The sequence below is a fragment of the Myotis brandtii genome, unplaced genomic scaffold (genome assembly GCF_000412655.1).
Source record: "Myotis brandtii unplaced genomic scaffold, ASM41265v1 scaffold627, whole genome shotgun sequence".
NCBI classification, from domain to species: Eukaryota; Metazoa; Chordata; class Mammalia; order Chiroptera; family Vespertilionidae; genus Myotis; species Myotis brandtii.
The window spans coordinates 1735015-1745850 of record NW_005370397.1 but is presented as its reverse complement, the minus strand read 5'-3'; the positions used below and the strand labels follow the sequence as shown (position 1 = coordinate 1745850).

The 10836-nt window shown below is 36.7% G+C and overlaps 1 protein-coding gene across 1 annotated transcript in view; it reads left to right on the top strand.

Annotated features, from left to right (window-relative positions):
- The window catches only part of AHCTF1 (AT hook containing transcription factor 1), a 61300-nt gene that overhangs the window by 39937 nt on the left and 10527 nt on the right, over positions 1–10836 (top strand). The window contains exons 28-32 of the mRNA XM_014528255.1: positions 1232–1435; positions 2054–2447; positions 4254–4377; positions 6707–6786; positions 9222–9427. Of these exons, the coding sequence (XP_014383741.1) occupies positions 1232–1435; positions 2054–2447; positions 4254–4377; positions 6707–6786; positions 9222–9427 (1008 nt within the window). The remainder of the gene's footprint in view (positions 1–1231; positions 1436–2053; positions 2448–4253; positions 4378–6706; positions 6787–9221; positions 9428–10836) is intronic.

Sequence of the window (10836 nt, the reverse complement as noted above, 5' to 3'; positions counted from 1 at the left end):
GGGAATTTCTTTATTTTTCAAATTGAGTAAAAGATACTTCGGTAAATGCTTATCCTAAAGTAAGTTGAAAAGGATTACTAAGACTATTAAATTCTTGATATTTAATATCCAGTACAGTATTTCTAACATTTTTTCTTCAAAAAAAAACAATCAAATTTTATATTGTCTACAGCTAGGTTTAAATGAAATAAAATCAAGATAATTTTGTCCCTGCTGCCAAAAACAGTCTAGGAAAAAAAATCAATATAATCTTGTAACAGATTTAATTGGGGATAATTTGTTCACTAGTTCTTTAGAGAAGTTAAGTGAAGGGATTATTTCTAGTAAATATTTTCTATGCTAATTATTTTTATTCATTATAATTTTTATAAATAATTTAGGTACTGTTGGATTCTTAATGTCAGTCTCATTAATTTAGATTAGATTGCTATAATTAAGCTAGGTTCTGTTCATTGACACTATCTCTTTTATCTAAAGCAGTAGTTCTCAACCTTCTGGCCCTTTAAATACAGTTCCTCACGTTGTGACCCAACCATAAAATTATTTTCGTTGCTACTTCATAACTGTAATGTTGCTACTGTTATGAATTGTAATGTAAATATCTGATATGCAGGATGGTCTTAGGCGACCCCTGTGAAAGGGTCGTTCAACCGCCAAAGGGGTCGTGACTCACAGGTTGAGAATCGCTGATCTAAAGTTTTCTAAACAGCCCTAGCCGGTTTGGCACAGTGGATAGAGCATCAGCCTGCAGACTAAAGGGTCCCGGGTTTGATTCTGATCAAGGGCACCTGCCCGAGTTGCGGGCTGGATCCCCAGTAGGGGGTGTGCAGGAGGCAGCCAATCAATGATTAGCTCTCATCATTGATGTTTCTCTCTCTCTCTCCCTCTCCATTTCTGAAATAAAAATATATTTTAAAGTATAAAGTTTTCTAAACAATAGTAAAATAATTTCTCTTATCTATGCACTTTATTGTTTAAGTTGACTTTATACTTGGAACAACCAAGGCCTTTAGATTGATTATGGATGCACTTTTATGTTTTGTAGTCTTACATATAGAATGCTCTGAATAGAATTTTACATTTTCTTTCCAGTAATCTATAATAAAACTTATTTTGTGTTTATTTGAGATGAGAATTTGGCCACCATTGTGATTCAGTTGACCCTATCCATCCTTATGTATCTGCCTGTTATAGACACTAATGGTGGGTTTCCATTTACTCTTTGTCATAGAAAGCTAAAACTTTGGCCATGTCAATTACTTCCTCTGGATTTGCCGAGTTCACTCCTCAATCCATCCTAAGGTCTGGTCTTCGATCAACACCTTTAGGGTCTCCGTCTCAGTCACCTGGAAGGTCTCTTACTCCTCCATTACGACTTAAAGAAACTAGAATTTCATTCATGGAAGATGGCATGACCACAAAATGGACTTCTGGAGTAAGTTTGATAATATTTGGAACAAAAAGACAGTTCCCACAAGTAAAAAGTTAGATATATCATTTTAATAATATCACTATAGATTTTTGTATACAATCTTGCAGATAGTCATGAAATCAGAAAACATTAGTTCAGAAAGAAACTAGGATATTGCCGAAGGCAAACCCATCATTTACAGGCAGAAAAAGTAGGGCTTACAAAGCGCCAAATAAATTGCTGACAAATAGCTATTTGGTGTCAGAAATGGGACTAGAACCAAGACCTAGTTTTTAGCCCATGTTCGTTTATTTTTTAACCTGTATTGTTTTGCTTCTCTTATTAAGTTCCTAATCGATTGTCTATTTAGGAGGATATATCTTCAGAGTTCCACTGTGGGTTGTTAATAGGAACCCAATAGATGATTATTGTCATCTTGCCTGTTAAAGTCTTGGAAATACTGATTTTTAATTAGAGAAACATTAACAATCATTAAACTTCAATCATGTATCTGAAGAGAATGGATTTAGAATACATGAATTTTGATTAAGATGGAAAGGGTGGGTAATGATTGGCATTAATAGCTTTGAATTGACTGATTTTTACTAGTAAAATTATGTTTCAAAACCTTTTACTTAACAGGCTGCAGATGATAGCAAAACAAAAGCATTTGTGACCAGACCTTTCTACAAATGTGGGATTCCAGGAGACACAGAGTGGCTGGCGAACAAAGATAAGACATCTTTTTCCCTGAATGGCCCTGACATGGGCCATCACGAAATGGACGTGAGGTCAGAAAATACTCCTTCACGGAGTTTGGAGAAACTGGATGTGAGCAAAGAAAACAGCAATGTTTCCACCGAGTCGCTGGAGTACCAAGACGCCCCATCGCCAGGAGAGTTTGAACATGTCATGGCTGCGAAGCCAGCCAGTGCTTCCCCTGGACTGATGACTAATCCAGCTGAAAAGACTGAGAAGGACAATGATAAAGATGTGTTTGAATCAGTAACTCCTCTAGACCTGGAGAAACCAACAGGTAAGAACTCATTTCCAAGTATTCAAAATGGCTATTGATGTCCCTCATTTGTAATAGAATTTTTTTCACGATAAAAAAGCATCGGGGTTAAGTAATGACATGACACAATAAACACATCTTATTCTTTCCACTTCCAATAGGTATGAGATGTGAGGGGAGAAGTACTTGTGTTCCTTTTTGGGGGGAAGGGGAGAAGAACAGTAATGTTTAAGGAAGAAATGTTAACTCTCAGTCTGACTTAAGGCCTTATAGCTATGAGAAATAATACTAACTTTAGATGAGATTGCTATTAATTTTTAACTTATCCAGCAAATCTAAAAAGCTGCTCTAGAACCAGGAAGCTCTTTCTACTCTTCCTCCATCCCTACCTCCAAAATAATCACTGGATGATCAAAATAAATGTACAACGGCCCGCGAATTTATTGTCTTCACTAGAGGCCCCATGCACAAAATTCGTGCAAGAGTAGGCCTTTCTTCCCCCCGCTGCCGGCATCGGCTTTCCTCTGGCACCTGGGACCGGGCTTCCCTCGTAGCCCCGGCTTCGTCCGGAAGGTTGTCTGGAAGGACGTCGGTCTAATTAGCATATTATGCTTTTATTATTATAGTCATCTATCAAAAAAATGTTAAGCCCCTAATGTATGTGCAACAAGTGTGTGTGTGCTGGATGTTGTTGAGGTGAGGAAAGTGGACATGGGCATCTGCTCCCCTGTCATTTAGAGCCTAGGGGGCTGTGAAAACAAACAAGCACTTGTGGTTTGACAGTGATAAGCTAGGGGACCACCAGCAAAGGGAAGGGTAGACTTGGTGGACAAGAAAACTTTTCTTTTTGTTTCTGAACCCTGCACAGTTTTATCAAGCTTCTTCAAAGGTAACTCCTACTTTTAAATCTGTAAAACCAGGTACTTTTATGAAAATCTGGGTCATAGTGATTTCTTTTGGGAAATATTTCCTGCCTGAGCTGAACTAGGGTTTCTGAGTCCAGTGAAGTTTGGGCTATGATGTCACTTTTTTCCATTTCTTTTGGGAAATATTTCCTGCCTGAGCTGAACTAAGGTTTCTGAGTCCAGTGAAGTTTGGGCTATGATGTCATTTTTTTCCAGTATGTGTTTATTGATTTCAGAGAGAGGAAGGGAGAGAGAGATAGAAACATCAGTGATGAGAGGGAATCATCGATTGACTGCCTCCTGCATGCCTCCTATTGGGGATTGAGCATACAACCCTGGCATGTGCCCTGACTGGGAATTAAACCGTTCATGGGTTGATGGTCAACCACTGAGCCACACTGGCCAGGCTGTGATGTCTTTAATAAACAAGCCTTTATTAGTTGCTCTCAGGATTTAGTATTGTTTATAACAGCGTATGTCTGGAAGTTTACATTACTCTTTTCATATAATGTATTCCACTAAAATAATTTGAAAGGTAAGTATTAGGCTCTTAGCTCAGTTACTTAACTAGGTTTGTGATCTGGGATAAGCAGTATAACTATATGCTTGTTTTTTCATCTTTAAAATGGGGATAATAGTACTGCCACTTTGAATATTGAGGATTAAGTGAATTGCATCTAAAACACTTGTAGCAGTGGCTGTTAAGACAAAAGTGAGAAATGGTAGATTAAAGGGGTTGAGGAAGCTCTTGGGCTAGACGCAGAATTAGAAGGAACTGTTGTTGGCAGTCTAATGTCAAAGGAGCGAGCTACACATACAGAGAGCAGACCTGACAACTTGTTGAAAAGTAGAGTCCCAGACCATGAGTAATTGCTAAACATTAACACAGATCATTGTAAATATTCTTAACTGTGGTTTACAGGCACTTTAGAAGATGGAGAAACAAAGGCTGTCTTAGTTGCAGAAGAAGCACTTTCAGTATTAAATCACTCAAGCCCTATTCAAGGGGTTGACACTTCTCTTTGTGTGCCATTAACCCATGAAAGGTAAGTGTTTAGGGGGAAATTTCACATATTAATGTTAAATGAAACTGAACCAGTAAAACAGTCTATGCATAGGTCAACTCTTACTTACATTTTTGACATTCTATATTTGGTAATGTTTTCTGTTATGAAAGAAGTTCATTTGTACAATTGTGTGCTATTTAGTAGTTTTATGAAAACTTAGAACAATACCCAACATTTCCTGAATATATAGAGACATACTTGATGGGTTGAGGTAGAACTCATAGTCTTTGGTGGTCCTATTCTTGTGGAAGACCAAGAGTTTCATTCCCAGTCCCTTCCGTTCTCAGTGGTTTCCCGATGGTCAGGGGTGAGTTTCCCATAGCACCAAGGTGAGCATCGGGAGATGGTGCAGAAGCAGTTTTGTTCCCTACCATTAGATGGATACAAAACTCGAGCCAAGTTTTGTTTTTTAGTGACATGAAGTGTTATGCTCCCACTTAGTTTCGTTTAGCACTTGCACATTTAGGAGATGTGCTAGATGATGTAGGGCAGTGTTATTCAAGTGTGGTCTGATTGATGCCCATTTCCAAACAGTTTATGGCCCACAACAAGATAAGCAATCAGTACAGCCTTCACAAGGTAGGTTAGTTGGTTGGAGTATTGTCCCATCCATGCACCAAAAGGTTGCGGGTTCGATACCCCGTTGGGGCATGTATGGGAGGCAACTGATCTATGTTTCTCTCTCTTTCTCTCTAAAATCAATAAACATACCATTTAGGTGAGGATTAATATACATAGATATATAAATATATATATATATACATACATATATATATCAGTACACCACTTTCTTTGTTGAAAGTTAGCTGAACTAATCAGTGAATTGGTTCAGCTTATGACACAGCTCCTTATTTCATTGCAAGACTGGACACATTGCACATCAGCACTAATAACAACAATGACACCATTGTACAGGATTCCAAAAATGTTGCAGTTTCAATTACTAAGAAGTAGTATGAAGCCCTGGTCTAGTAGCTCAGTTGGTAAGAGCCTCATACCGATACGCAAAGTTGCAGGTTCGAGCCCGGTCAGGGCATATACAAGAATCAACTAATGAATGCATAAATAAGTAGAATCACAAATAAATGTTTTCTCTCTCAAAATCAATTTTTTTAAGAAAATGGGGTGGAAAAGGTAGTAACATTTTCTAAGCTTAACCACATAAAACATAACTTACAACATTATAAATGGCTTTGTAAGTCCTAAGAGTGACTTCATAAAGCACTTACAGAGATCAGCATCATAACAGTGGCCTCTCACACATTCAACTCGGTCATGTGCTTCTTTTCTGAAACAAGAAACCCTGATCAGCTGGGATCTTTGCCAAGCCTTCATGCAAAAAGTGGGAGAAAATAATATGAAAGGATTATCCAGATTGTTTTATTAATTCAAATATTTTTTTAATTTAATGAAAACTAATATTTCCTGCAAATGGGTTTGATGGATAACAATCACAAAGCAAAGAGCATTCACATGATAAGAAACTTTAGTCTTACCAGAGGGTGAGGGCATGAGTGGGTGGGGTGGGGAGGGGCACTGGGGGGAGAAGGACACATATGTAATACCTTAATAAAGAAAAAAAATGTTTAAAAAAAAGAAACTTTAGTCTTCAGTGAGCTAGGTGAATATTCTCCTTCTCGGCAAGCTAGTTCCTTTTTAAACAAACAAATTTAGTTGGTTCTTATTCTTACTATAAACATTGTGATTGAGGTAAGTTTACAAATGTAACTATAAATAAATGCGTAATTTACTTTAATAATTGTGTCTTTCCCGTTTTTAAAAATCAGCATGCTTTAGTTGGGTTTGGCGGAGGAGGCCAGTTCAGAATAGGAAGGATCACTGTCAGCATATTTCCAAAACTTAATTTTATCAAGTGGATTAAATAATGCAGATCCCATTAGTTTTCCATTCTGAGTTATTCCTTAATCTTAGCATTAAAATACTGAACCTCCTCCTGAGAGTAGAGGAAATGTCCAATAATATTTGACAGATTTATTTGGAAAACATGGCCACCAGTAATTAAAAATTGGTATAAGTGCAATTTGTTTCGAGCAACATTTTAAAATCATTTTGCTTGTAATTTAAGGCCATGTCATTATTGCCAATAAAGTGAAATATTGGAAAGTGGGAGAAACAAATAATAGCATAAATTCACATAAATTTTATTGAAGTTCAGAGTGAACTTACTAATTTCTCTGAACCTTGGTTTTTATCAGCAATATGACAAGTAGGAAAGGGAGTAGGATTTAAAGCATATTAGAGCAAATGGGATCTTCTCACAGTCAAATATGTATTTCTTTTTCTAAAGGAAAATCCTCACCCCGAAGTCCAAGGTACCAATTTCAGACGAAGTATCAGTTGAAACCTGCACCTCTACAATTAGAGCAGGTAACGATAAATGTGTGTATTATTTTGACTTAGAATTATTTCATTTTGGTGTTTTGGTAAAGAGATCTATTCTTAGAACCAATGAATCTGTTATCCAGATTTATCTCAATTTTTTATCTCTGGTGTGTATGGTGTCTGAGGTGTATCAGCTATGAAAACGGTGGGTTGCTTGTAATGCACTCTATGATTCTAACAGTGGAAATCTTAGAATGCTTTTTGTGGACTGTTTTCCTTCAAAACATCAAAGAAGAGCAATCTAATTTACCAATCCACATCCAGCCAGACTGCATACCTGCTTCTTAATCTTCTGGGACTCATATCTACATAGGGCAGCTTCCTTTTTCCTGAAATTTTTTTCCATATGCATATTTCCCCCCACACGTTGAAAGAGGAAGGGGAGATAAATATGATCGCTAAAGAGTACAGAGGCTTGAACCAGATTGCTTGGGTTCGTAACTCAGTTCTGCACTTACAGTGTATAAGACTGGGCTATCCATTGTCTGTAAAATATTAATAGCTTTAAATGTTAATAAAAGCTCAATAAATGGTATCTGTTACAATTAACACTTTTTTAAAAGCAAATTTTTTCCACTTAATATGCTTAAGACAATTTTCGTTGTCATTAGTTTAGATTAATCCTGTCTTTTTTAATGGTTATAATATATGTGGTAGTATGGATGTTCTCTGGTATGCTTAACTAATTACTTATTGTTGAACATTTGAGCTGATCACCATTTTTGTTTTGCTGTTTCATTTCTCCAACGAATATTCTTGTGTGTATATATTTGCACATTATATATCAGTGTTTCTGTTGGGTAGATTCCTAAACATGGATTCCTAAACAACGTCAAGGAGTAGGCACAGATTTTTAATACTTGGTTGTTTATGCTTTCAGACACTGATGATTAGAAGGTAGCATGCATAGAAAGAAGCATGCAATGTATTTTCCCATTCCTCTTTGCCAAACTGGTGAAAAACTTTTTTATAAGCAGTCTTTGTATATTAACCCATTATCTGTGAAATGTGTAAAAATGCTTTTTCCTGGTTGGTTGTTTTTGTTGTTGTTGTTTATCCTCACCCAAGGATATTTTTTCCATTGCTTTTCAGAGAGAGTGGGAGGAAGGGAGAGAGAGAAAAATCGATGTGAGAGAGACACATCAAATGGTTGCCTCCCACACCAGACCAAGGTGGGAATGAACCTGCAACCCAGGTACATGCCCTTGACTGAGAATCGAACCCGAGACCCTTCATTGCATGTGGCAGCAGTTTAACCACTGAGGACACTGGCCAGGGCTACACTAACTGATATTTTAATTTAGAATTTGGTATCATTCACAAACACTAAATCCAAATATGGCTTGCATGCACTAATGACAAAATTTTGTCAAAGAGGAAGGTGAAAGAATAAGGAAGAATTTATTTTTAATGAGCTGCCCACCCCCAAGTTATTATTTTTTAAGTGGTGAAGTATATTTGTGGCCATTTGGGTGCTTTCTGCTAAAAGAAAGATATCTATGTAGTCCTTTTCACAGCTTGGTTAAAGCCCAGATTTCATATCCCTCAATTCTGTAATTACTCAACAAGGACAGCTGGTTATCTAAACTGGTGAGTATAATTTTCAGATTAATTTAGTAAGAAACATCTGAGCTCCTCAAAGCATTTATCATATTGATGTTTTACAATAAGTACAAAAATCATATTCCATTTGAGAAAAAGCGGTGATTTTTAAATGTAAAATTTATCTAATGTGTTTTATCCTTGTGAAAAGCACATGTATTTTTTTAAAAAATATATTTTATTGATTTTTTTTACAGAGAGGAAGGGAGAGGGATAGAGAGTTAGAAACATCGATAAGAGAGAAACATTGATCAGCTGCCTCCTGCACACTCCCTAATGGGGATGTGCCCGCAACCAACATACATGCCCTTGACTGGAATCAGACCTGGGACCCTTGAGTCCACAGGCCGACACTCTATCCACTGAGCCAAACCAGTTAGGGCCATATGTATTTTTTTTTAATATATTTTTATTGATTTCAGAGAAGAAGGGAGAGGGAGAGATAGAAACTTCAATGAGGAGAGAGAATCATTGATCAGCTACCTCCTGCACGCCCACACTGGGGATCAAGCCCACAAACTGGGCATATTCCCTGACCAGGAATTTAACGGTGGTGACCTCCTGGTTCATAGGTCGACGCTCAACCACCAAGCCACACCAGTCAGGCAGGACATATATTGTTTAAACTGAGTAATTAGATACTAAAGAAACAGGATTAATGTGTAAATCCTTGTATATCAGTTTTGGCAGTATAAAAGTTTTTCAAGGAAATATTCTAAAGTGCAGGGTAGCCTTTTCCCTCTGTTTGCTTCCCAAATAGTGTATATATTATTTTTTCAGTTTAAAATATGAAAGATGAACTCTCATTTTTCTTTCAGCTATGGCCGATGTCCTTGGTGATAGCGGAAGCTCTGGGCTCGTTACCTCTGAAAGTCCTGTTATCTCTGAACATAGGCTTGACCAGGAAATAGTGAATTTAGAAGAAGATCATGAAATAGAAGTTGATGCACTAAAAGAAAGTGTTGACTTACCAGAAGAAAAGCCTCCAATTTCTGACGATTCTCCTGATACTCAAAAAATTCATGTAAAAAATTTTAATTTTTTAATTCTCTGTCGGTCTTTCTGTTTTGAGTTAGGTTTTAAGCCATAGTTCTTACCTAATGTATTCATTTATTTGATTGTTATATAAAAACCTCTTTATAAAGATAGGTGTTTCAAGATATTTTGTGGCCTATAAAAGAATACATCCTTTAAGTGAGAAATTATTTTTCTGAACCAAAACCAAAAAGCTGTGTTAAAAAAGTCACAATTTTAACAGTTTAATTTTTGCTTAGTATCTGGTTCAAATGGAAGTCCTTTTAGCCATAAGAAAGCACATCCTGGCTACTCCAAAGACAAGTATGACATTGAAACTATTCAGAGCATATATTTGAAAATAATTGAATATAGTTAAATAGATTTTTTTCCCATGCGTACTTATGGGAGAATTGACAGATATACTCCAGGAAGGATTTATTTTTTTCTTGGTACTTAATATGACCTTTGGTTTCTAAAAATTCCAATTCTCTCCTATTATTGACAGGCAACTTTTATATGATAATTGAATTTAAGAAGGGGGAAAAGCAACTATTTTAATTATTTATAGAAATTTGGTTGTACAGTATTTGGAAAGTTTCTTAACTCATAAAATGTCATGGTTGTCCATATTCACTGTGAAATAGATGGACAAAGTCCCTATTCCTTTAGCTGGGAGGCTTAAAAACTCGTGGGCATGGTGTTAGTGGGCATCCTCATTTCTGCGTATTTCCAGTCTGTCATCTCATTGAATGTTTGGGGAATGGGGAATGTCATTGTCTAGGTGGGTGGTAATGTTCTACCTCTTGGTCAGGAGATCTCTCTGTTACTTTCTACCTCCTCCTTTTTCTCCCCTTCCCTTACCAAAAGGTAAATGCAAGGACCATTCCTTCTTCCACCAAACCCTTGCAGGAGAGGGACTGAACTTGAAAGCCTTAGGAATTTCATGGTTTATGCAGCCCCAGCAAAGGGAAGAGGATTGAGTCTAGCCCAAGGGAGCTTATGTAGGTGAACTCTTCTTCAACCTTATGGGGATCATGCTGTTGAGAAAAGTGTGGATAGCTAGGTAATTTGGGGATTATCATTAAAACACAGTTTGGGGGTTATTTCTTTTTCTCCAATTAATTTTTTCTTGGGTGAGAACAGAGTAAGTCCTTAATTCTTCTCACAATTGTTAGCATCATAATAATTTCAAGGTTTTGTTAATTAAAACTGTCTTTTTTAGCCAGGGAAATGTGGGTGTCTACTTTAATTCCAATCAGAATCTCAAAATCTTTTACTGTCTAGTTATTTTGATTAAGAAAGTCTGATTGCTTAAGTGGGTATTTTATAAAGTAAACCCATAAGTAGATGCCATGTCAAAAGTAGTTTATATTTAAAATTCATACATCAAGGGTGAAATGGTCATTTAAAAACATT